This window comes from Heloderma suspectum, chromosome 2, assembly GCF_057233095.1.
Source record: "Heloderma suspectum isolate Gila_16-S chromosome 2, 16-S_ref, whole genome shotgun sequence".
NCBI lineage: Eukaryota > Metazoa > Chordata > Lepidosauria > Squamata > Helodermatidae > Heloderma > Heloderma suspectum.
In genome coordinates this window covers 372,352,885-372,378,702 of record NC_139459.1, presented here as the reverse complement: position 1 = coordinate 372,378,702, position 25,818 = coordinate 372,352,885, and the positions used below count along the sequence as shown (strand labels likewise).

The 25,818-nt window shown below is 49.2% G+C and overlaps 1 protein-coding gene across 3 annotated transcripts; it reads right to left on the bottom strand.

Annotated features, from left to right (window-relative positions):
* Window positions 1–6,730: 6,730 nt before the first annotated feature.
* On the bottom strand, window positions 6,731–16,603 carry LOC146356117 (uncharacterized). Of its 3 annotated transcripts, none has more exons than XM_084831697.1 (4): window positions 16,346–16,603; window positions 13,129–13,998; window positions 12,391–12,469; window positions 6,731–10,038 (listed from the first exon to the last, which is right to left on the bottom strand). In XM_084831697.1, the coding sequence occupies exons 2-4, from the start codon at window positions 13,840–13,842 to the stop codon at window positions 9,296–9,298; spliced, it is 1,536 nt and encodes a 511-aa protein (XP_084687823.1). In that variant the 5' UTR covers window positions 13,843–13,998; window positions 16,346–16,603; the 3' UTR covers window positions 6,731–9,295. The 3 variants fall into 3 exon arrangements, with proteins under 3 accessions (XP_084687823.1, XP_084687824.1, XP_084687825.1); XM_084831698.1 differs by having other exon boundaries at window positions 16,499–16,603; XM_084831699.1 differs by lacking the exon at window positions 16,346–16,603 and adding an exon at window positions 15,606–15,785.
* Between the last annotated feature and the right edge of the window lie 9,215 nt (window positions 16,604–25,818).

Sequence of the window (25,818 nt, the reverse complement as noted above, 5' to 3'; positions counted from 1 at the left end):
CCACCTCCCTCTTCATCTCTGTGTAGGTACATGCTTCAAACCTCGGGAAGACTCCTTCCCAGTCTTGGAAACTACTTTTGGGCCTGGAGCTCAGCGTCACCAACAACGCAGCGAATTTCCCCACCCCAGCTGGTCAAATCCAATTGATCCAGTCGGTCAAATCCATTCGCTCAGCTAATTCCCCCCAAACCAGTTTGTGCATCTGAATCTTTGTAAACCTCAATAAATGGGCCATGGTGGCATTCAGTGTCTGAGCTAGAGCTGTGCACAGATGGCCTCTCAAAGTTCTCCACATCATTTGTGGGCAGAGAAATCTGGGAGGTAACTTCGCCGAATTTCTCCAGGGGAAGAAGAAATTCTCAACAGTTTCTCCCAGGTAGGGCTCCCCTTTGGCAGGGCTCGTAGCACAGCTGCTTTCGTTTTTGGTCAGGGTTTTTTGCGCTGCAACAGCATCAACTGTGTTGGCAGGCTGGCCTCCATTTTGCATCCACCACAATGCAGGTGTGTGCATGTCGGGGGGGGGGGGGCAGTGTTGTGTCAGGCTCCAGGGATGAGGTGGAGTTAGTGCTTTGCCAAAACCTGTCTCCAATTTCCAGCAAGTATTCTTCCCCTATGAAAGGGGCTTCCATTGTTCTGCCTCACTCTCAGGACAATCTATAATTTATGTTGAATTTCCTTTGGTGGTGTTTTTGAGCCTACCTAATCCCAGCTGCCTGCACTTCCTGATCTGAAAAAGCCCCAAGGAAGCAGTTAGCTCATGATGCCTTCCACTGGGCTTTTTTGAAGTGTAGGGTGCTGTGGAGGCTACAGGCTGCCAGAGAGATGTTTGTATAATGAAAGACAGGACATTGTGTTCATACCTTGGCCATCTCCTAAGTAAGGGAAGCCCACGAAACCCAAACCCGGCCCTTGAGAATTTCTCCAAAATGTCGTCAGCACTGAATTTCTTTCCGAAAGCGATTTCTCTTCTATCAAATTCAATGAGAATGGTAGAAAAACATGTGGGATAAATTTTCGGCACAGCAGTAGTCTGAGCATGGATCTCTTTGGATGGGAATCGCCTTCTTAGCCATAGTCACTCCATTTGCCAGTGTGTAAAGATTCCTTATAAGCGAGTGTGCAGCTCTCATTAGAATGTGTGTGAGTTCGTACACGGGTCTTACTAGAGCACACCACATCACACTCCAATACTGAAGGCAGCATATTGCCATCATGACTAGTGAGCGCTGATGGCTTTCTTCTCCATGAACTTGACATTGGCAGCCATCATCCCATTTATTTATTTTTTTGCCACAAATCCCATAGTTTAACTCTGTGCTAAGAAGTCCTTCCTTTTGTCCGTCCTGAATCTCCCACCAATCAGCTTCATGGATAGACCCCTTTGGGTTCTTGGATTACAAGCAAGGGGAGAAAAATGTCTTCCCATCCATTTTCTCTATCCAATCAGCTTCATGGGATGACCCCTTTAGTATTATGGGACCAGGAGATAAAAGCAGGTTCTAGCATTATGAGAGAGAAAGAGGGAGGGAGGGAGAAACGCTGAAGCTCTTATGCACGCTCACACCCACAGCCCACCAGGCATTTAGAATTGCCACCTTTACTACAAACAGTGCCGTTAACAAATTCGTGTCAGGTAGAAATCAACAGGTGCAGCTTCCCTTCCCTCCTTCGGGCTTGGAGATCCAGTGATGTTCCTAAAAAGCTTCACCTGTTGAATTCTGCCTCTGATGAATCGAATAAAGCAGGACTGGGTGACCCGTGGCCTTCCGACTAATTTCAAAAGCCCTCTGTAAGCGATCAGTTCAGACATCTGGCAAGGGCGATCTGTCCCTGCCTCGGCTGCCCATTGGGTGGGAAGGAAGGGGGAGAAGAAACCTTAGGCCCATGGGACAAATCTGGCCCTCTGGAATTCCTCCCAAAGCCACACGCCTTTTCCCTAGCTCCACCCTCGTTATCTCAACCGCCAATTATTCAGTGTTTCCCCGGCTTCGCCACTTTCCCCACCATTCGAAATAGCTGAAGTGTGTCTCCTAAAGCTTAATTATTGCCAGTAAGAGTTTCTAGCTAAACTACTAGGGTATTTTTGGCTTCACCTCTTTTTGCCTTTAGCCCCCCCACCACCACTGGAATGAGACCCCTAAGAAATGGAATTCGGCCCTCAAAGAGGTTCAGCGCACCTGATTTATGTTCACTCAGCATTCTCTCTCTCTCTCTCTCTCATCCTGCAGTTTACATCCCAGCAAGCAAAAATGAAGAGGAGAGTTGCCTGTGGGAATGTTCTGGACAATTTATTTATTTACTTATTTATTTATTGCATTCATACCCCGCCTTTTTTCCTCTTGCAAGGAACCCAAGGCGGCTTACATTATCCTCCTCCTCTCCATTTTATCCTCACAACAACAGCCCTGTTGGGCTGAGAGTCTGTGACTGGCCCAAGGTCACCCAGTGAGCTTCCATGGCCGAGTGGGGACTAGAACCCGGATCTCCCAGCTCCTAGTCCAACACTCTTGCCACTACACCACAAGCATTTCTGCCCACGATATCGCCTGGGGGAAGAGCCCCACAGAAGCTCAGCCACGGCCGTGTGTCCACCGAGGCCTCGAGAGGCGATCACAGGCCTGAAAGGCGCCGGGGGAGCTGCCCCAAGAAGAAAGCAGGGAAAACCCCGCTCGGCAAAGGGTTCGTGCAGCCCCCGTTCTGGCAGTCTGAGAAGGTTTGTACCGAGTGTGGCAAAAGCTTCAGCTGGACCTCTGATCTGGTGCGGCACCAGCGGATCCACACTGGGAAGAAGCCACACGCATGCTCCGTGTGCAGAAACTAGCTGATTGGTGGGAGATTCAGAACAGATAAAAGTGAGGACTTCTTCACACAGCGCAGAGTCAACCTATGGAATTCGCTACCACAGGATGTAGTGATGGCCACCAATCTGGATGGCTTTAAAAGGGGATTAGACCAATTCCTGGAGGAGAGGGCTATCAATGGCTACTAGTCCTGATGGCTATGTGCTACCTCCAGTACCAGAGGCAGTGAGCCTATGTACACCAGTTGCTGGGGAACATGGGTGGGAGGGTGGTGTTGCGCTCATAAAAGCTGGAAGCTTTTATGACCGTACCACAGGGGTGTCGAACCTGAGGCCTGTGGGCCAAATCTGGCCTGTTGGTGTTCCCAACTGGCCACACCCCTTCCCTGGCTCTGTCCCTTTCCCCTGACGACCAAATGTTTGGTGGCTTCCCTGCTTTTGCATGTTTTTTCCTGACTCTAAATGGTTGAAATGCCTCTAAGTCTTCCTTACAGGCAGCAAGAGCTTGAGGGCGCAATCCTATGCATGTTTAGACAGAGAAAAGTCCTACAACTCCCAGCATGCCCCAGCCAGCTGCTTTCTTGAAGCAGAGAAACAGCCATATGGCACAAGCTGTTTGGCAGTGGCTCAGGATGCCTCGGTATGTGGTGGACTGGGGGTCTTTGCTGGGGGTCTTTAAGCAGAGGCCAGAGGACCTCTGTCCAGGGATGCTGTTGTTGCATCCTGCACTGCGCATGGAGCAGGGGGGTGGTACCACACGATCGCCAAGATCCCTTTCAGCTCTAAAAGTCTAAGAAAACTAGCCTATCAAGGATAGAAGACTAGGCTTGAACTTTAATCCCTTATGTGCTAGCTTTCCACATGCAGGGAGGTTGGTTTGAACACAGGGGGTAATTCTAGTAGGCAATCCTCTATCAGTAGTCTGATCCAGGACAGGCCACAAAGGAGCGTACCAAGTGATTTTGCAAAATAACCTGTAGGTCAGCCTGAAACGAAGCTTGAATCCAGCAGAGTAATGTTGATGTATCCTAATTTGTGTGTGTTTTTAAGGCTTCAGTCACGTAGTATCCTTAAGGCTCTGCCACAGTCTCAGGTCACAGGCAGTGCAGAAAGCTAGGAGGATGGGAAGTGGGCATCAAGAAGCATCAACACCCCCTGGGACCAGAGAGGACTCCAGGACGCAGGTGGCTGGGGGAGCAATATCACAGCCAGCTCCTGGTTCAGCAGCCAAGGGCGAAGAAATTCAAGGACCACTTCCACAGTAGGCCTTTAGAGTGGGATCGCCATACCTCAATCCCTTGCATTATACAGGGGCCCACATCCATTTGTAATCTTCCCTTGTCCTCCCAGTACTGCTTTTGTCTTTTTTTTCTTACTGCAGAAAGTCTTGATTTTTTTTTTTTTGAAGGACAGAAGAACCTCACAGTGCATAGTTAAAACAGAGCACATAGTTAAACTATGGAATTCACTACCATAAGATGTAGTGATGGCCATCAATTTGGATGGCTTTAGAAAAAAAGGTAAAGGTAAAGGTGTCCCCAACCAGTCGTGTCCGACTCTAGGGTGTGGTGCTCATCTCCATTTCTAAGCTGAAGAGCCAGCGCTGTCCAAAGACGCTTCCGTGGCCATGTGGCTGGCATGACTGAACACGGAGGTGCACGGAACGCTGTTACCTTTCCCGCCGAGGCGGTACCTATTTATCTACTTGCAATTTCTTGCTTTCGAACTGCTAGGTTGGCAGAAGCTGGGACTGAAGACGGGAGCTCACTCCGTCACGCGGCACTCAGGTCTCGAACTGCTGTCCTGCCGACCTTCCGGTCTGCAGTTCAGCGTCTCAACCACTAAGCCACCGTTGGGGTTAGACAAATTCCTGGAGAAGGCTATCGATGGCTACTAGTCCTGATGGCTTTGTGCTACCTCCAGTATCAGAGGCAGGATTCCTATATATACCAGTTGCTGGGGAACATGGACAGGAAGGTGCTGATGTGCTCTTGTCCTGCTTGTGGGTTTCCTGTGGGCAGCTGGTTGGCCATTGTGTGAACAGAATGCTGGACTAGATGGACCCTTGGTCTGATCAGTCATGGCTCCTCTTAGGTTCTTATAAGAGCCTAAGGGTCATACTGGGTCCAACCCAAGACCTAGCCCATATGTTTTGGCCTATAACTTCCATCATGCCTCACCGCTGGCTATGATGGCTAGAGCTGATGGGAGTTGTTGTAGTCCAAAACACCTGGACCCTATCTAGTCCAGCATTCTGTTCCCACAGTGGCCAGCCAGCTGCCACAAGCAGGGCATGAGTGCAACAGCACCCTCCTGCCCATGTTCCCCAGCAACTGATGTACACAGGCATACTGCTTCTGATGCTGGAGGTAGCATCTAGCCCATGTTCCCCAGCAACCAGTGTACACTGGCATACTGCCTCTGATACTGGAGGTAGCATCTAGCCCATGTTCCCCAGCAACCGGTATACATTGGCATACTGCCTCTGATACTGGAGGTAGCGTATAGCCATCATGACAAGGAGCCATAGATACCCTAATCCTCCAATTGCCTCTTAAAGGCATCCAAATTGGTGGCCATCGCTATATCTTGTAGCGAATTCCATAGTTTAACTATGTGTTGTGTGAAGAAGTCCTTCCTTTTATCTGTCCTGTCTTTTGTCTCCCACCATTCATCTCCATGGGATGCCCCATTGAGCTCTAGAGTTATGAGAGAGGGAGAGAAATCCCCCCTATACATTTTCTCTGCACCATGCCTAATTTTGTGCACCTCGTATCATGTCTGTCCCTTGACTCGCCTTTTTCCAAGCTAAACAACCCCAGCTGTGGTAACCTTCCCTCACAGGGAGTTGCTCCAGCCCCTTTGATGATTTTAGTTGCCCTTTTCTGCGCTTTCTCCAACCCTACAATATCCTTTTTTAGGGGCGGCGATCGGAACCACACACAGCATTCCAAGCGGGGTTACATTCTTTCTGCTTACATGAAAGAGTGTATAGCAGTGTAACACCATAATAGTGATTTTAAATATAAAGTGTGTGTGTGGGGTGGGGGGACACACCATTCCTGCCCCTGCCCCAGAGGTCTGAACTGATTGGCTGCAGAGGGCTTTTGAAATCAAGCGGCGTGTTCCTAGAGCCTCAGTTTGCACACTTGCGAGAGGAAACCGCCTCAGTGAATTTCAGGGATGAGGAGCTTGTGGCTCTCCAGATGTTTTGGCCAACATCTTCCACCAGCCCAAGCCAGTACAGCCAATAGTGGGGCATGATGGGAGTTGTAGGCCAAAACGTCTGGAGGGCTACAAGCTGCCCACCCCTGGTGACGTTAATAGCGGTGTCGCCACCTTTTGAGAAAAAGAATCCGGTCTGCCCATGTTTTTGCAGCCCCCTTCGCTTTGTGTCACCTGTCGCTCTGTTGTTGACCGACTAAGCTTTTAAGAAGCAAAGGCCTGTGCCTGCGCTTCTCTTCCCCTTCGTGCAAACAAGGGAATGAGCCGCGAAAGAAGGCAGCAGGGACTTAACTCAGGGCCTGGAACAGGAGCGTTGAACCACTTTCAGCCTGAGGCCTAAATGCCATTTCCGAGAAGCTAGGCGGGTGGGGTGGGGGCATTCCAGTGACCAGAAGGCAAAGCAGGTGAGGCCATCATACCAGAAATACCAGCCTATTTGAGTTTAAAGCTCTTACTGTCGGTAACTGACCATTAGAAGTGAGTTGGATTGGGGGAGAATAAACGCAGAAATGCTGGGAAACCACAAAAAAATAGGCGGTCGGGGAAGGGGGCTCAGCCATCTTGGGAACCTTGGAGGGGCGGATGGATTCCCAGGCGGGCCAAATTCGGTCGACGGGCTTGCGGTTCAACAAGCTTTATCTAAAGCAGGCCAAGCCTCCCCCATTTTCAACTGCTAAAACCCCAAGAACAGAGGCAGAATGAAACGATAATATTTAATGTTGAATTATTATTATTATCATCATCATCATCATCTTTTAAAAAAACAAAAGGGTAGAAGATACACTTAGTCACCATTTTTCAAGTATATATATGTCGCCATAAAGATGAGAGAATTTATTACAAGACCACCTAAGGGGGTTACACTGTGGGGACAGACGGGGCTGAAAAGATGGGGAAATGTCTCAATCGGGGGGGGTGGGCAGGGGGAGAAGAAGAGAAGAGACAGAACAAGTGTTTAAAAATACGCAGTATAAATATTAACTACATTGGTTTTCGATACAAGTAGATCTATCTCAGAATGCAGAGGAAGGAATAGCCAATTTCTCGTAAGGACTAATGTTTCTATCGTTCAGAGGTTCTGTCACGTGCGGTTAAGAATCGAGTTGTGTGATGGTGCCCCAAAAAGTGACTCCTACCCTGTCTTATACCCATTTCACAGGTGCAACGTCTCCTGTGGTTCTTCCTGGCCTTCCCCCACCCTTCGACCCCCCCACGTCAATCTTCTCCTCTCTCAAAATTTAGGCTCACAAGTTTCTCAGGGCAGGGCACAGAGGAGGGCTGGATGAGACCAAAGGTCCATCTAGTCCAGTGTCCTTTTTCCCCAAGTAGACAATAGGATGCCTCCAGGAAGTGCACAAGGAAGTCACAAAAACAACAGCCCTCTCTTGTTTTCTGGCATGGAGAGGTATACTGCGGCTGAACTGTTCCATTCTGTTTTTGCCTATCATGATGAATAGCCATGACTGGTTGCTAAAATGGGGCCCATCTTTATTCTGCAAACTGTCACGTACATTGATGGTGCTGTATAAATATATAGTCATAATAAACAGGGCAGCATTGTTTGTGTAACATTAGTTGTGTAAAATGGCTTTCCCCTGAAATTTCACCCACATCAGAGCCAGGGCAGTGTGCGCCCTGTGCTTAAAAAAGAAAGATACAATTTAGATTCTGTACCCCCAAAGCTGATACTACGCATGCTGTATATTATGCAAATCAATACATTTGCATATATTTGCCTATGATGTATAATTTATTCTGCTTTTGTCGGTCACAGGCAAGGGACAGAAACTCTGGCCCTGGACTACTAGAAGCCTTACTGATCCCCCTTCAAGCTACTGAGGTTTCTCCAGATATTTCCCACACATATTTCAAGCCTATCTCCTCAGCCATAAGGACTAGAACCTTACACGCATTTTTATTTTTTTCTTAGAGTGAAAGTTGAATTCTGTGCTCCCCAAACTAAAAAAAAAAAGGGGGGGGAATGGAGTGAGCTGTGGAATAGCCAATGAGGACAAACCATAGCTCAGTGCTCTGCTTACAGAAAGTCCCAAGTTCAAAACCTGGCATCTCCTGTTTAAAAAGGCCAGGTAGCCGGTAATAATGATAATAATAAACATCTGTATAGCGCTTTCAGGTGTTCAGAGGTTTTCACATGCTGAATCTAGTTGGTCATCCTTACAACAATCTGGTAAATCAGTATTATTATCCAGCCATATTGCAGGTGGGGGGTGAAAGCCCAGAAAGGGCAGCTTGCCTACGGCCACCTACCAAGTTCATAGCAGAGGTGACATTTGAACTGGTGACCTCCTGATTCATAGCTCAGTCTCTTAGCCACAGTGCTACATCAGCAGATGATGGGAAAGAGACCTCTGCCCAAGAGAACCTGGAGCACCACTGCCAGTCAGAGGAAAAAATATTGGGCTCGTTAGAAAAATAGCCTGATCTTAGGCAGCTTCCCAATACGGGAGCCCTGTCATACCCAAGTCCTCTTTATTGCGGTTTTAGGAGATGGCATTGCCCAAAACTTATCAGGAGCTGTGTCACATTGACAGTAGCCACATCAAATGGCCTCACAGGGCCACATGGCAAGCAGCCGGAAATGCTCAACCGGGCCCTGGCGTTACAAAAGCTGGAGCACAAGAAGTTTGTCTTACGGAAGCAGGCAAGACACCCCACGGAGAGAAGCCCCAGCCGACTGCATTCCTGGATCTGGGGTGCGCCAGCCCTGCACCCCTTGCTACCCACCCCTCCAGAAGCAGCAGGGGCGAACATCAGAGCAGCCCCGCTGGCTCAGACCAAAGGCTGATCTAGTTCAGCATCCGGATTCCCCACACTGGCCAATCAGAAGCTTCCAGGGAAACCCCCAAGCGGGACGTAAAGACAACAGCCCTTCCTGCTGTTTCCCTCCCAGACAGGCGTGAGCCGCTGTGAGCACAGCTCGGATGTCAGGGTTCGCATCCAGGATCTGCCTTCCGCGAGAGGAAGGGGTCTTCTGCAAAAAGAAGGGCTCCACTCGCAGAAGGTCACCCAATTTGGGGAGGTTACACACCACAGCTCACCCCATTCAGCAGGGTCTCCTGACTCTCTGAGTAGCATTTTGGGGGGGCTGCTGTGGGAAGGGGGGCAGGGAAGTCCACTTCCGCCAGCGCAGTCAACCCAGCTTAAATCTGGCTCTAAGCCCAGATATTTGATGGACCCACCCCAATATTAGCCTGGGGGGAGGGTCGCACTACAACATTCCCCTCCGCCCGCCCCCTGGAACCATGCCGCTCACTCCCCCGTGTGCGTCTTCTTGTGGGCGATCAGGTACAGGCCCCGGGTGAAGCTCTTCCCGCAGTCCAAGCACTTGTAGGGCTTCTCCCCCCGGTGGGTCCGTTCGTGGGCAGTGAGGTTGGAGCTGCGTCGGAATGCCTTGCCGCAGTCGCCGCAGCTGTAGGGCTTCTCCCCGGTGTGGGTCCTCTCGTGGACGATGAAGTCCGAGCTCCAGCGGAAGCTCTTCCCGCAGTCCGTGCACTTGTAGGGCTTCTCCCCTGTGTGGGTCCGCCGGTGGGTGGTGAGATTGGAGTTGCGGTTGAAGCTCTTGCCGCAGTCAGCGCACTGGAAGGGCTTCTCGCCCGTGTGGATCTTCTTGTGGCGGATGAAGTGGGAGCGGTGGTCAAAGCTCTTGCGGCAGTCCTGGCACTTGTAGAGCCTTTCTTCGGTGTGGATCCGCCGGCGCAAGACCACGCACCGCTTCTGCCGCTGGCTCTCCTGCATCCGCTCTTGGAAGAGGATCTCGCTGAGGTCTTTGTAGTCCACCCGGCAAGGGACCGGCTCCGGCACTCGCTTTGCTGGGTGGATCCCCGGGTGCCGCTCCGGTCTGGGCTGGTTCTCGGAGGTTTTGCCCTGCTCATGACGCTGGGAGGGGTTCTCGCGGAGTTTGGGGACTAACGTGCCGCACGGGGTCTCTCGCTCGAGGTATTCCTGCTGCCGGAGAGCTGGCCTCTCCTGTTCGTTCAACAGCCTGGTCCCTGCTGGAATAAAAGAAAACGGCCGGAAAAGATCTTTAAGCTGTTGCGCTGCACCAGTGTATTTAAAAAAAACTACTTTCTGCATAAGATGTATAAAAGGAAAGTGTAAATATTATTTATAGCGTTTTCCCCCAGTCTTTCAGACAATCAAACAAAAAAAGGCTCCCAGAGCAGCTTACACTGATCAGTCATATTCTCTGCCCTCAAGCTTACAATCTAAAAAGACATGACACAAAAGGAAAAGGTATTAGGAGGGAGGAGGAAAATGCAAATGCAGACACAAGTTCTTAGTTATGAAGTTCTTACATAAAAAAAAAATAAAAAAGACCAGCTGGAATGGAACACAGTTCGAGGAGAGGAGGGCCCAAAATTGCTGGTCTCTCCGCTGAGCTGATGGAGTCGCCCTGCTTCCCATCTCTCCTCACACACCATCCCTGCTACAATCTGATGGAATGGCTGCTGCCAAGGGACAGTTGATGGAGGGAGGAACCTGATGGAGTGTCATGGCAGAGATGATGCAGTGGGACCTGCTTCCCTTCACTCCCTCTGCTGCAGCCAGGCCTTTGCTGTAACAGCCTAGGCCAGGCGTCCCAACCTGGTGCTCTCCAGATGTGTTGGACTGCAACTCCCATAATTCCCAGCTTTAGGAAGGGCTGCCTTTTCCCTTGTTGCAGGAGTGCAGAATCTCTTTGAACCCGAGGGCCTGGTTCCATTACGGAGAAGCTTTCAGAAAGGGATGTGGGAAAACAAAAGGGTCAGGCCAAAAATACCCCTCCCAGCATCATGACCCAGGCAAAGCCTCTGATAACCAGCCCAGGCCGGAGTGGTACCCAAGGATCCAACCCCCTGCTCAGTGCATGGTCTTCCTCCTCCTCTCCATTTATCCTCACAACAACCCTGTGAGGTAGGTGAGGCTGAGAGTCTGTGTGTCAGGGTGGACACTGAGCCCATAGAATCCCAGAGTAGTTCTGATTCTGAGGAAGAGGAGTCGCTCCTGGGAGAGGAGCACATTCCTCTTTCCCAGGGCCAACAGGTGACGGAGATTCCTCCCACCAGCATTCCTAGCTTAGATAGCAGTCCTGGGAGTGACAGAGCGCGGGAAGCAGACTTGATGGACGCGCGACGCCGACACAGAGAGCGGTGCCAAATGGAGGGCGCAGAAAGGAGGCGTAGTGCCCGGTTGACGCGCAAACAACGGCTGCGCCCAGAGGATCCAAGGGAAAAGGGGAGGGACTCTCCCTAGTCCTTAAGTTCAGGGGTCTGCCAGTAATTCCCTTTCAAACGGGGACCAACTGTTCCAACGTAGGGCATAGGTACTGTGCTGCTCATATCTAGTTGCTAACAGTAGAGCTGTTAAGTTGTAAAAGAGGAATAAAGCTTTGAAAAGAATCCATTTGTCTGTGTCTGGACTTGGCTACTGGATTAGACTGAGAGAGGCCTCCAAGGAGCCCTTGACACCGTGACTGGCCCAAAGTCACCCAGTGAGCTTCATGGCCAAGTAGGGACTAGAACCCGGATCTCCTGAGTCCCAGTCCAACACTCTAACCACTAGGCCACACTGGTATTATTATCTGCATATTGCAGATGGGGAGGACTGCGGCTGGGTTTCTCCTAATTCTGCCTATCGAGTTCAGGTGACATTGGAAATGGGAACTTCTTGAACCCCACCTCAGTTTCTTGGCTGCTGTGTAGCACCTTGTTTTTTTTGTTTGCTGCCTGGCAAATAATAAAACGGCTCTTTGATACCTGAACAGTCAGGATAACTTTATTTAAAGTATTTTTATCCTGCTCCTCAGCCAAAAAAGGATCCCAGGGGGGCATATTATCAGACAGCAAAAAAGACAAGTCTCTGCCCATAGGCTTATCATCTAAAAAGACACGGCACAGAAGGAAAAAGGAACAGGGAGGGAAGAGGGGAAAAAATTATTTCAGCAGGGAATGGCCCTGCCCTCCTTCTCATCTTCTTCTGCATGCTGGGAGTTCTTCTTTGAAATTTTTGGCCCCATCCACTTTGCCTTTGGCAACTCCCACCACTGGAATGTGGCCCCAGAGAGCTTCTCCAAAATTGAATTCAAACCTCAGGTTGAAAGAGATTCTCCAGCCCTGATTTATGGCAAAAGGTGGGAGGGGGGTAATTTTGTTACTGCAGTTGCTAACCAACTGGGAACCAGAAATCCTTGCTGATCTACTGCAAACACCTAGTGATCTACCAAGAGATCAACCTTCTGCCCACCCTTGATGCAAAGTGTCACTTACCCCTGAGAGATCGCCAGCACGGAAAAGTCAGACAAGGAAAATAGAACCTCCGCCTGTCATAAAATCCACATAGGATTTAAAAAACGAAACACCTTTTACCTTGCTTCCGAGAAGCGCCCAGACAGACTTGCTGGACCCTTGGGAAATTCACCGTCACTTCTTCAAAGGAATCCAGAACCTGGAACAGCAGTCAACAGACAAGGATCCCTGGTTAGTTTAAAGTGACCCGTTGTATCAGAACAAAAGAAAAGAAGACAATGATGGGTTGTATTTATTAGGGAAGTGAATCCTTTTACTGCAGGTCTGCAAACTTCGGATTTGGGGGTCAAATCAAGCCCTCTGAGGTTCCTCAGATGGCCCCGCACCCTTCCCCCAAACCACTGATCGTTTGGTAGTTTCAAAGCGTTTGTGCAGTTTTTCCCCTATTCTAAAAGGTTGAAAAGCTTCTCCTAAGGCTTCATTACTGGCAGGAAGAGGTTCAAATGTAAATATGGTGGTATTTTTGGTATTTCTGGCTAACCACCCTTTGTCCCAGTTCACATGAAATGGAAAACTACAGTTAGTTTAAAATGGAAGCCAATGCTTCCACCATGGGGGACAGCTGAAGCTCTGCTGGAAGGGAGTTCCACAGTTGGGGTGCCATCACTGAGAAGGCTCTGCTGTGTGTGCCAGCCCCATTCCTCAAGGACACCATCAGCAAAGCCTCCCCAGCCAATCTTGGATCCCGGGTTGGTCGGTACCGGGGAAGGCGGCCCTTCGAGTTCTTACTTGGAGAATCTACTGACATCCTGTCGGAAAGATGGAGGACAAAAACAAACCAACCAAAAGGGTTCTCACCAACTGCCGTGGTCTTTCGGCCTCCTGTTGCCTCAGCAGGAAACCCTCAGCCAGGGCCACTGCCTGAGCGCAGGTCTCCGGGCCTCGTTCCCTGACGCAGCCCTGGATATCTGGTGGCAGGATGGCTAAGAACTGTTCCAGGATCAGCGTCTCTAGGATCTGCTCCTTGGTGTGCCTCTCTGGCTTCAGCCACTGGTGGCAGAGCTCCCGGAGCCGGCTACAGACCTCACGAGGACCCTCAGCCTCCTGGTAGCAGAAATGCCGGAAGCGCTGGCGTTGCGTCTCTGAGCTGGCGGCATCTTCTTCGAGGACCTCTTCCTTGACTTTCCAGACGAAGGCTTGCTGGGCCGCCCCGACCGAGGCCTGGAAACCCTTCGGGTCATTCAAAGCCACGAGCTCCGTCAGTGGGGGGTTCCCCCACCCGGTCTGCGGGGACTGTACCACCTTGAGGAACTCCTGCCACTGGGCTTCCCAGCGCTGAGCCAAGCCCTCATCCGGTTCCTGCTTGATCTGTTGCGGAGTCACCCGTCTGAGGAACTCCCTGGTGCCGCCAGCCTGGACCACGCGGGGGCCTCTCCTCGCTCCCTCAGCTGGCTTGGGGCAGGCTGAATCCTTGTCTTCCATTTCAACTCCTTGCTCCCGTGCAGCCTGGAACTGGAGACACAGGGCTGACGGCACACCCCCCTCTTTTGTAAGCGCTTTCTTGGAGGCCATAGAGAGGCCTTATCCCATCTCAGGCCTCGGCTCGAGTTACTCCCTTGCCGTCTTGTCAGGGAGACCGCTGAGGGGAGGGAAAATCCGTTTCCCGCCTCCGGCCTTGTTGTCAGCACGACAGCTCGATCCCACAGCGATAACGGGAAGGCCTCTCCCCTATGGATACAAGGCGTAAGCGGGGAGAAAGAATTAAAGCAGAGTGACACGCGAGGTCTCTCTCAAGCTCAAACAACAAACAACTACTTTCGGCTTTTCCCTCAGTTGTCTCCCAGGCTGTGCTGTCAGCGGATTGTAAGCCACCTTCCTCAATCCGGTGCCGTTCAGATGTGTTGTGGTACTCGCATCATCATAGCCAAGGGCCACACTGGCTGGAGACAATGGGAGTTGTAGTCCAACATATCTGGAGGGTGCCAGCTAGGAGAAGGCTAGATGGTAAACTCCAAAGCCTGCCAGGGCCTTGCCCTTGACTTCTTCCTCCACGGTTATATCCCAATACATATATTTGTATTGATTTATTTGTTACATTTATACCCCACCTTTCCTCCAAGGAGCCCAAGGCGGCATACGTGATCCTCCTCTTCTCCATTTCATCCTCACAACAACCCTGTGAGGTAGGTTAGGTTGAGAGTAAGTGAAAGGCGCAAAGTCACCCAGTGAGCTTCATGGCCGAGGGAGGCCTTGAACCCAGATCTCCTGAGTCCCAGTCCAACCCAGGGGTCCCTAATGCTGCACCCACGGGCACCTCCAATGGTGCCTGCAAAGTTCTTCATTCCCTGCCCCCTTCAAAAAAATAATTAAAAATCGAAAAATGTTAGAGCGCCAGGTCTCCTCCCTGTTGCTGAACCTGCCACTGATCAGTGGGCAGGAAAGAGAAAGCAAGGCAAAGGGGTAGAGGGGGAGAGAAAGAGTGAGGCTAGAGGCTAGGAGGGGAGAGAACCAGCAAGATAAAGGGGATTGGGAGAGAAAGAGCAAGGCTAGGAGCTAGCAAGGGAGAGAAAGAAGGCTAGGGATGGGGAAGGGAGAGAAATAGCAAGGAAAGGGGTTGGGGGAGAGAAATAGTGAGGCTAGAGGTACGTGGAGAGTGGAGAGAAAGAGAGAGAGCAAAGGGAAAAGGTCTGTTTGGATGGCAGAAGACTGAGTGGGCCAGGAAGCAACTCTTTCCATTTCCTCCCTCCCAGCCTCTAGCCTTGCTGTTTCTCTCTCTCTCTCATGCACACATACAGCTCTTGACTAGCCAGGCCCCCACAGCTGCCATTATGTGACTAGCCACATCCTCTATGGGAGCCATTTTGTGGTGGTGCCCACAGCAGTTTCTCAAATTCCCAAATGTGCCCACAGGTCCAGAAAGGTTGGGGACCGCTGATCTTGCCCAGCATTGCTGACACTGACAGGCAGCAGCTCTCCGGAGTTTTAGGCAGGAATTTTTCCCTGCCCTCCTTGGGGATGTCAGGGATCAAACCCGGGACCTTCTGCATGCAAAGCAAGTGATCTACCACTGAGCCACGGTCCTTCCACTAAAGCAATAGCTCTCCCCAGTGTTTACACCCACACACGCACGGACACACACAGCAACTGGTATTCAAAGGTATATTACACCTGAACACGGAGTCTCCATGTCGGCATCATACCAATAGATACCAATACGCACCACGGGTTGGACCCAGGATCTGCCTTCCGTGGGTGGAAGTGCTCTGTTTGTGGGAGGTGCCAGTGCCCAGTTTTCAGGGTCCCCCCCCTTCCTCCATCTCTGCACCACAGCTCACCCCATTCAGCTGGGTCCCCCGAGCTTCCTTCTGTCGCATTTTCAGGGAGCTGGAGACGTTGCTGTGGGACGGCTGGAGACAAGAGAGCGGGGAATTCCACTCCCACCAGCCCAGTTGTGTATACCTAAATCTGGACCCAACGCCATGGATTTATCTGATCCTCTTTTCAAACCATCCCCATACCAGCTCCATAAATAAAGTACATATTACGCGAAGAAGTTACTTCCTTTGGTGGGAACCTCCGCTACCTGTTCAGTTGACTGGATGACCCTGAGTTCCAATGTTATCAGAGACAGGAGTGGGGCAGGGCAGGGGGGATTCTCTCTCTTCACTTGGCGGGGTGGGGGGAGTGAGAATTCTCTTTCTTCATGGGGGTGGGAATTTGTCTCTCTTTGCTTTGCAGTGGGGAATTCTCTCTCCTCACTTTGGGGGTGGGAATGCTCTCTCTTCCCAGCAAGGGGTGGAATTCTCTCTTTCCACATGGTGCCAGTGGGGAGAATTCTCTTTCCACTTTCTCCACAGCATGCTTTTGGATGCAGCCACTTTCAGATCTTTAACTTCTTTTTAGCAAGACTCTCCTGAAAACGGGAAAGGGTCCCTTTAAGAAGCACTAAGCGTAGATCTTAGAACACATCAGAGCACCCACCCTGGCTTCTGAATGTGGGGGAGACAGAATCCCTTTTTTTGCCCTGCTGTCTGATCTGGGATGGGGTTGCAAGAGAAAGGAGCAACTGAGGTACCTTTGCTGCTCGGGGTTGCTCTTCTCTCTGCCTTGCTCGGCCCTGCCTTCTCTTCTTTGGCTCTCCTTCTCGCTAGTATTGCACCAAGATGAAAGCATCCATCCTCATAATTTGGGGGGAGAGGGGCTGATGTTGTTTGTTTGTTTTACTCACTTCAGCAATCCCAGCCTTTCAGATTCTCTTGCACCCTTAATGCAATGGCCAGCCACCCCAAAAACTGGAGAGGAGAAATGGAAGAGGGAGGGAAGACACCTTATGCAAAAGGAGGAGAAGGAATGGAGGGTGACGGCGGAAAAGGAAAGGAAGGGACTTTGCTCGTTTGCATTTCCCCCTCCTCCCAAATGACTGGGGCCTCTCTAGCAGCCATGCAGCTCTATTAGGTTAACCCTTTTAGGGTGTAGTCCGGTAGAGGCTGGTGGCTCCGATTTCGGTGGGGCTAAGATTCCATCCCGGGTTTCCGTCAGGACCAGCCAGAACTCTAAAGGAGCTATCCAAAGTGCTGGAACTAGTTTGGTAACAGGGTTCAGCGCCTTGGATAGCTCCTTTAGAGTTCTGGCTGGTTCTGACGGAAACCTAGAATGGATCTACAGCCCCACTGAAATTGGAGCCACCAGCCTCCACTGGTATAATCCTATGCATGTTTAGACATCAAAAAGTCCTACAACTCCCAGTATGCCCCACACGTAGGACTTTTTTTCTGCCTAAACATGCATGGGATTGCGCCCTTAAAGCAGCTCCGGGTGGCAGTGCAAAAGAAGCAGAAGATGCCAATAGGGAGAAAAGGCATCACTCAAAAGGAGAGGACACCGATTTGCGTTAAATGTGCAAAGGCTAATCGATATGTGTAGATTCAGATTCAGAAATAATGATTCTACTTTAAACAGAAATACAGTTTATTTAAATACAGAGCCAGTGTGGTGTAGTGGCTAGAGTGCTGGACTGGGAGTCGGGAGATCCGGGTTCTAGTCGCCACTCAGCCATGGCAGCTCACTGGGTGACTTTGGGTCAGTCACAGACTCTCAGCCCAACCCACCTCACAGGGTTGTTGTGGTGAGGATAAAATGGAGGAGGAGGATTATGTACACCGCCTCGAGTTCCTTGGAGGAAAAAAGGCGGGATATAAATATAATAAATAAATAAATAATAAATAAATACAGTATATCTCACCCTAGGCTAGTAGCCAGTGTTAGTCCTTCCTAGAGTGTGTTTGTTTTGTTCAGTCGTTCAGTCGTGTCCAACTCTTCATGACCCCATGGACCACAGCACGCCAGGCCTTCCTGTCCTGCGCTCTCTCCCGGAGTGTGCTCAGGTTCATATTCATTGCATCGGTGATGCTGTCTAGCCATCTCATCCTCTGCCGTCCCCTTCTTTTGCCTTCAATCTTTCCCAGCATCAGGGTCTTTTCCAGGGAGTTTTCTCTTCGCATTAGGTGGCCAAAATATTTGAGCTTCAGCTTCAGTATCTGTCCTTCCAATGAGCACTCAGGGTTGATTTCCTTTAGGATGGACTGATTTGACCTCCTTGCAGTCCAGGGGACTCGTCTTCTCCAGCACCACAGTTCGAAAGCATCAATTCTTCAGCGCGCAGCCTTCCTTATAGTCCAGCTCTCATTTTTAAATTGGAGTTGGACAGGGCTGCCTTTCAAATAGAAGACTCCTTAAAACAGACGAGTGGCCTCTCCGACAGAAGTTGCATGGCCACCCTACTAACCATCACCAACCTCAACAGGGTTGCAACCTGTTGTTGTTCCCCCCAACCCCCAGCAAGGCTCCTGTGCTTTCAGAGGCTTGCAAAACAGGCAGAAATTCAACAGGTGCGACTTTTTGATGTCATAGGCACCTACCCAGATAGTAAGGTCCGTCTCATTAACCAGGGCACCTTTTCAGGGTGCATTCCTATGCACATTTAGACAGAGAAAAGGCCTACAACTCCCAGCATTCCCCAGCGAGCAAGGCTGGCTGGGGAATGCTGGGAGTTATAGGCCTTTTCTCTGTCTAAACATGCATAGGATTGCACCCTTAGTCAATTAAAAATCAGGGCACCTTTTTTCTGTCTAAACATGCATAGGATTGTGTCCTAAAAGGATTAAGAACATAAGAAGAGCCCTACTGGATCGAACCAAGGGTCCATGTTGTTGTTTATTCGGTCTGTCACTTCCGACTCTTCGTGACTTCATGGACCAGCCCACGCCAGAGCTTCCTGTCGGCCGTCGCCACCCCCAGCTACCCCAAGGTTGAGCCCGTCACTTCCAGAATATCATCCATCCATCTTGCCCTTGGTCGGCCCCTCGTCCTTTTGCCTTCCACTTTCCCTAGCATCAGCATCTTCTCCAGGGTATCCTGTCTTCTCATGATGTGGTCAAAGTACTTCAGTTTTGCCTTTAAGATCCTTCCCTCAAGTGAGCAGTCTGGCTTTATTTCCTGGAGTATGGACTGGTTTGATCTTCTTGCAGTCCAAGGCACTCTCAGAATTTTCCTCCAACACCGCAGTTCAAAAGCATCTATCTTCCTTCGCTCAGCCTTCCTTACGGTCCAGCTCTCGCAGCCATAGGTTATTATGGGGAATACCATTGCTTTAACTATGCGGACCTTTGCTGTTAGTGTGATGTCTCTGCTCTTAACTATTTTATCAAGATTTGTCATTGCTCTCCTCCCAAGGAGTAAATGTCTTCTGATTTCCTGGCTGCAGTCAGCGTCTGCAGTAATCTTTGAACCTAGAAATACAAAGTCTGTCACTACCCCCACGTTTTCTCCCTCTATCTGCCAGTTATCAATCAAGCTGGTTGCCATAATCTTGGTCTTTACTCCAGCATTCTGTTCACACAGTGGCCAAACAGCTGTCGACCAGGAACCCACAAGAAGGACAGGACTGCAACAGCACACTCCCCCCCATGTTCCCCAGCCACTGGTGTAAATAGGCATCCTGCCTCTGATACTGGAGGTAGCACAGAGCCATCCAGGCTAGTAGCCATTGCTAGCCTTCTCCTCCAGGAATGTGTCTAACCCCCTTTTAAAGCCATCCAAATGGGTGGCCATCACTACGTCTTGTGGTAGCGAATTCCATAGGTTGACTGCGCTGTGCGAAGGACTTCCTTTGATCTGTCCTGAATCTCCCACCAATCAACTTCATGGGATGACCCCATTGGATTCTAGTATTGTGAAAGGGAGAAAAACGTCTCCCTGTCCACTTTCTCCACACCACGCATAATTTTGTACACTTCTCTCAAGTCTGTCCCCTTACACGCCTTTTCTCCAAGCTAAACAAACCCAGCTGTTGTAGCCTTCCTTCATAGGGGAGTTGCTTCAGCCCCTTGATCATTTTAATCGCCCTTTTCTGCACTTTTTGCAGCTCTGCAATATCCTTTCCCCCACCCCCCCCTTCATGGATCACTGCCTTGTTGTGGCGAAGGGGCTTGCGTAACTCAGTGAAGCCATAAGCTATGCCGTGCAGGGCCACCCAAGACAGACAGGTCACGGCAGAGAGTTCTGACAAAATGTGGGCCACTGGAGAAGGAAATGGCAACCCACTCCAGTATTCTTGCCAAGAAAACCCCATGGAACGTATCACATGGCTAAAAGAGATGACGCCGGAAGATGAGCTCCTCAGGTCGGAAGGTGTCCAATATACTACTGGGGAAGAGCAGAGGGTATTTCCAAGTAGCGCCAGAAAGAGTGAAGCGGCTGGGCCAAACCCGAAAGGACACTCAGCCGTGGATGTGTCTGGTGGTGAAAAGAAAATCCGATGCGGTAAAGAACAATATTGTTTAGGAATCTGGAATGTCAGATCAATGAATCAAGGTAAGCTGGAGGTGGTCAAACATGAGTTGCCAAGATTGAACATCGACATCTTGGGAATCAGCGAACTAAAATGGACAGGCATGGGCGAATTTAATTCAGGTGACCATCATATCTACTATTGTGGGCAAGAATCCCTTAGAAGAAATGGAGTAGCACTCATAGTCAACAAAAGGGTGGGAAAAGCAGTACTGGGGTACAATCTTAAAAATGATAGAATGATCTCAGTACGAATCCAAGGCAAACCATTCAACATCACAGTAATTCAAGTTTATGCCCCAACCACTGATGCCAAAGAAGCTGAGGTTGATCGGTTCTATGAAGACCTACAACACCTTCTAGAACTAACACCAAAAAAAGATGTCCTCTTCATCATAGGGGATTGGAATGCTAAAGTAGGAAGTCAAGAAATCACCAGGATAACAGGCAGGCATGGCCTTGGTGTACAAAATGAAGCAGGACAAAGGCTAATAGAGTTTTGCCAAGAGAACATGCTGATCATAGCAAACACTCTTTTCCAACAGCACAAGAGACAACTCTACACATGGACATCACCAGATGGTCAATATCGAAATCAGATTGATTATGTCCTTTGCAGCCAAAGATGGAGAAGCTCTATACAGTCAGTCAAAACAAGACCTGGAGCTGACTGTGGCTCAGATCATGAGCTTCTTGTTGCAAAATTTCAGCTTAAATTGAAGAACGTAGGGAAAACCACTAAACCATTCAGGTATGACCTAAATCATATCCCTTATGAATATACAGTGGAGGTGAGGAATAGATTTCAGGGATTAGACCTGATAGACAGAGTGCCTGAGGAACTATGGACGGAGGTCCGTAACATTGTTCAGGAGGCAGCAACGAAATCCATCCCAAAGAAAAAGAAATGCAAGAAAGCCAAGTGGCTGTCTGATGAGGCTTTACAAGTAGCTGAGGAAAGAAGGGAAGCAAAAAGCAAGGGAGAAAGGGGAAGATATATCCAACTGAATGCAGAGTTCCAGAGAATGGCAAGGAGAGACAAGAAGGCCTTCTTAAATGAACAATGCAAGGAAATCAAGGAAAACAACAGAATGGGAAAGACTAGAGATCTCTTCAAGAAAAATGGAGATCTCAAGGGAACGTTTTGTGCAAAGACGGGCATGATCAAGGACAAAGAAGGCAGGGACCTCACAGAAGCAGATGAGATTAAGAAGAGGTGGAAAGAATACACAGAAGAACTATACAGGAAAGATCTTAATGTCCTTGATAGCCATGATAGTAATGTCCTTGATATTCATGATAGTGCGGTCACTGAACTTGAGCCGGACATCCTAGAGAGTGAAGTCAAGTGGGCCTTAGGAAGCATTAGTAACAACAAAGCTAGTGGAGATGACAGTCTTCCAGCTGAGCTATTTAAAAACCTAAAAGATGATGCTGTTAAAGTGCTGCATTCAATAAGCCAACAAATTTGGAACACTCAGCAATGGCCGCAAGACTGGAAAAGGTCAGTTTACATTCCAATTCCAAAGAAGGGCAACGCCAAAGAGTGTTCAAACTACCACACAATTGCGCTCATTTCACATGCCAGCAAGGTGATGCTCAAAATCCTACAAGCTAGGCTTCAGCAGTATGCGAACCGAGAACTACCGGAAGTACAAGCTGGGTTTAGAAGAGGCAGAGGAACTAGAGATCAAATCGCGAACATTCACTGGGTCATGGAGAAAGCAAGAGAATTCCAGAAAAACGTCTATTTCTGCTTCATTGACTACGCTAAAGCCTTTGATTGTGTGGATCACAACAAACTGTGGCAAATTCTTAAAGAGATGGGAGTACCAGACCACCTTACCTGTCTCCTGAGAAACCTGTACGAGGGTCAAGAAGCAACAGTAAGAACCGGACATGGAACAACCTAGTGGTTCAAAATTGGGAAAGGAGTACGACAAGGCTGCATATTGTCACCCTGCTTATTTAACTTATATGCAGAGTACATCATGAGAAATGCCGGGTTGGATGAATTAGAGGTCGGAATTAAGATTGCTGGGAGAATTATCAACAACCTCCGATATGCAGACGATACCACCCTAATGGCAGAAAGTGAAGAGAATCTAAAGAGCCTCTTGTTGAGGGTGAAAGAGGAGAGTGCAAAAGCTGGTTTGAAACTCAACATTAAAAAAAACTAAGATCATGGCATCTGGCCCTATCACTTCCTGGCATATAGAAGGGGAAGAATTGGAAGCAGTGACAGATTTTACTTTCTTGGGCTCCAAGATCACTGCAGACGGTGACTGTAACCATGAAATTAAAAGACGCTTGCTCCTTGGGCAAACGTATGGCAAGCTATGGCAAACCTAGACAGCATAGTAAGAAGCAGAGACATCACCTTGCCAACAAAGGTCCATCTAATCAAAGCTATGGTTTTCCCAGTAGTAATGTATGGCTGTGAGAGCTGGACTATAAGGAAGGCTGAGCGCCGAAGAATTGATGCTTTCGCACTGTGATGCTGGAGAAGACTCTTACGAGTCCCCTGGACTGCAAGGAGGTCAAATCAGTCCATCCTAAAGGAAATCAACCCTGAGTGCTCATTGGAAGGACAGATACTGAAGCTGAAGCTCAAATATTTTGGCCACCTAATGCGAAGAGAAAACTCTCTGGAAAAGACCCTGATGCTGGGAAAGACTGAAGGCAAAAGGAGAAGGGGACAGCAGAGGATGAGATGGCTAGACAGCATCACCGATGCAATGAATATGAACCTGAGCACACTCCAGGAGAGTGCGCAGGACAGGAAGGCCTGGCGTGCTATGGTCCATGGGGTCACGAAGAGTTGGACACGACTGAACGACTGAACAAATATCCTTTTTTAGGTTTTAGGATTTTGTTTTGGTGTTTCTTTTAGATGTTTCAGGGTAGCAGCTTACACTTCTCCACTGTCTCAAAAAGACACACACGTCTCAACTGCACAAAAAGTTAAACAAAAGCCAAGCAATGTGAAGAAGCAAAGGGCCACAGCTCAGTGGCAGAGAACCTGCTTTGCATGCAGAAGGACTCAGGTTCGATCCCTGACATCTCAAGGTAGGGCTGGGAAAGAATTCTGCCTGCAATGCTGGAGACTGCTGTCAATTAGTCTAGTTTAGCCTCCCACAACTTGATGCCCTCCAAGTAACTGGTCCCGCTGTGGCTGGATCTTGGAGCCAAAATCCAGGGCCTTGGAACCCGGGGGGCCCAAATGAGCCCCCAGAGAGCAGCAGGTGAAGAGCACTTCAGGGCAGCAAACTCCATTGTCTTCCTGCAGTCATAGAAGCATAGAATAGTAGGGTTGGAAGGGGCCTATAAGACCATCGAGTCCAACCCCCTGCTCAGTGAAGGAGTCCAAGTCAAAGCACCCCTTACAGGTGGCTGTCCAGCCTCATCTTGGATGCCTCCAGTGTGGGAGAGCCCACCACCTCCCTAGGTCATTGGTTCCATTGCCGTATTGCTCCAACCGTCAGGAAGATTTTCCTGGTGTTCAGCCAGAATCTGGCTTCCTGTAAATTGAGCCCATTATTCCGTGTCCTGCACTCTGGGATGACGGAGAAGAGATCCTGGCCTTCCTCTCTGTGACAACCTTGCAAGTACTTGAAGAGCGCTATCCTATCTCCTCTCAGTCTTCCCTTCTCAAGGCTAAACGTGCCCAGTTCTTTCAGTCACTCCTCACAGGGCTTTGTTTCCAGTTCCCTGATCATCTTGGTTGCCCTCTCTGAACCCTCTCAAGTCATTTTGGTGCTATGTTTTAAATGGTTTTAAATGCAAAACTACACATGCTCAGAGTATTATTATTTTTAAAATCAGGGTCAGCAGATAGTACTGTTGTTTTAACATATATGGAATGCAGAAGCAGTGGTAAAGCATAGTATGGCGGTTGTGGGGAGGGGGAAGAGGACTGTTAGTTTCATTTCAGTTATTACATTTCAATAGTGCCCAATAGCTAAATCTGTCTGGGCAGTTTACAAAATTTAAAACCTTAAAAATACAATAATGTAATGTAATAAAAAAATACATTTGCATACAAAAAAATAAAACAATGTTGCACAATCAACAATAAAAATCCCAAGACCTGTTAAAAAACTTACCATATTCTGTCAAATGCATAGGAGTAGAGGAAGATCATAACCTGGTGCCAGAAAGATGACAATGTTGGCTCCAGGCAGGCCTCACTGGAGTGTTCCATAATCGGGGGGGACGGGGACGGACCACCAAGACGGCCCTCTCTTTCGTTGCCATCCTCCAAACCTCCCTCAGAGGAGGTACTTGGATGAAGGTCTCAGATGACAATCGTAGTGTATGGGAAGGTTCATCCTGGGATCGGCACTTCATCAGGTATTGTGGTCCCAATCCATATAAGGCTTTATAGTTCAAAACCAGCACCTTGAATTGGGCTTGGAAGTGTGCAGGCAGCCTTGGAGTTATACATTCAGACCTTCTGCTCCCTGCTATCGATCTGACCGCCACATTTTGCACAAGCTGCATCTCCCAAACCACCTTCGAAAGCAGCCCCAAGGAGAGCGCATCGCAGTAACCTAGCTTGGAGGTTAGTTGTGTGCCTCACAACTGAAAGTAACTCCAGGGTCTAAAATTACCTAACTGCACCACTGCCCCAAATGACTGGGACTACAACTCCCAGCATTCCTGACTATTGGCCAAGCTGGCTGGGGCTGATGAGACTTGAAGTCCAAAATATCTGGAGGGCACCATATTGGAGAAGACAGTGCTGTATATTGTCCGCTGGTGTAGAGCCGGATGGACCAACGGTCTGGCTCCGGATAAGATCGCTTCTTATGAGGGTCTTGTAAAGGGAATTAGACAAAATTAACGGAGAATGCCAGCTGTGATGGCTATCGTGAACCTTCAGGTTTAGAGGCAGTGTACCTGTGAATCTCCATTCCAAGGTGGACATCTATAGGAGGGATGGGAGAAGAAAAGAGGAGTTGCCTTTTGTAATTATTAAGCAATGGTGGGTTGCTTCAAGTTGTTTTTAGATATATGTTGTCTCTGTGTGTACTGTCTGTCTGTTTTACGTGAATGGTTTTTCAACTTTGTATCGTGTATTTTGAATGGTTTTTAATCTTTGTAAACTGCTCAGAGAGCTTTGGCTATGGGGCAGTATAGAAATGTATTATTATTATTATTAATACATACTCAGCAAAAACAGGCAAAACTTCTTCTGGTTCCCACCTGGGCATAACTAACCAACAAGATGCTTCCAGCGCTACCAATCAAAAAGCACTGTGCAATTATTCTGCATTTTCAACCTCAAATGATCTTTTTCTGTGTTTTCTGCCTTAATTAGGTTCCCCCCACCCCCAAAAGCAGCAGTGGGATAATCACAGCGGTGGGATAAACACAAATCCAAAATCCACAGTTAGGCAATACAAGCATCCAACGGGAAGCCTTTGGCTACCCTTGCAAACCTCTCTCCTGGAGAATCACCCATCGACCCTTCTCCCAGAAAACACAGCCGCCCTTCGCCTCCTGGATGTTGACCGGGCATGTCCCACGCAGCTGGATTGATTTGGGAGTGCTCCACAGTCTTTTTGTGATAACAGCTGGGAGAAGGGGTCAAGTTGCCGTTTTATCTCCAGAGTCCATTTGCCCTCTTGCGCAACCATCAACAGGTGGTTTCTGACTGGTTTCTCTTGAACAAATCAAGGAAGGAGGGCTCCGAGA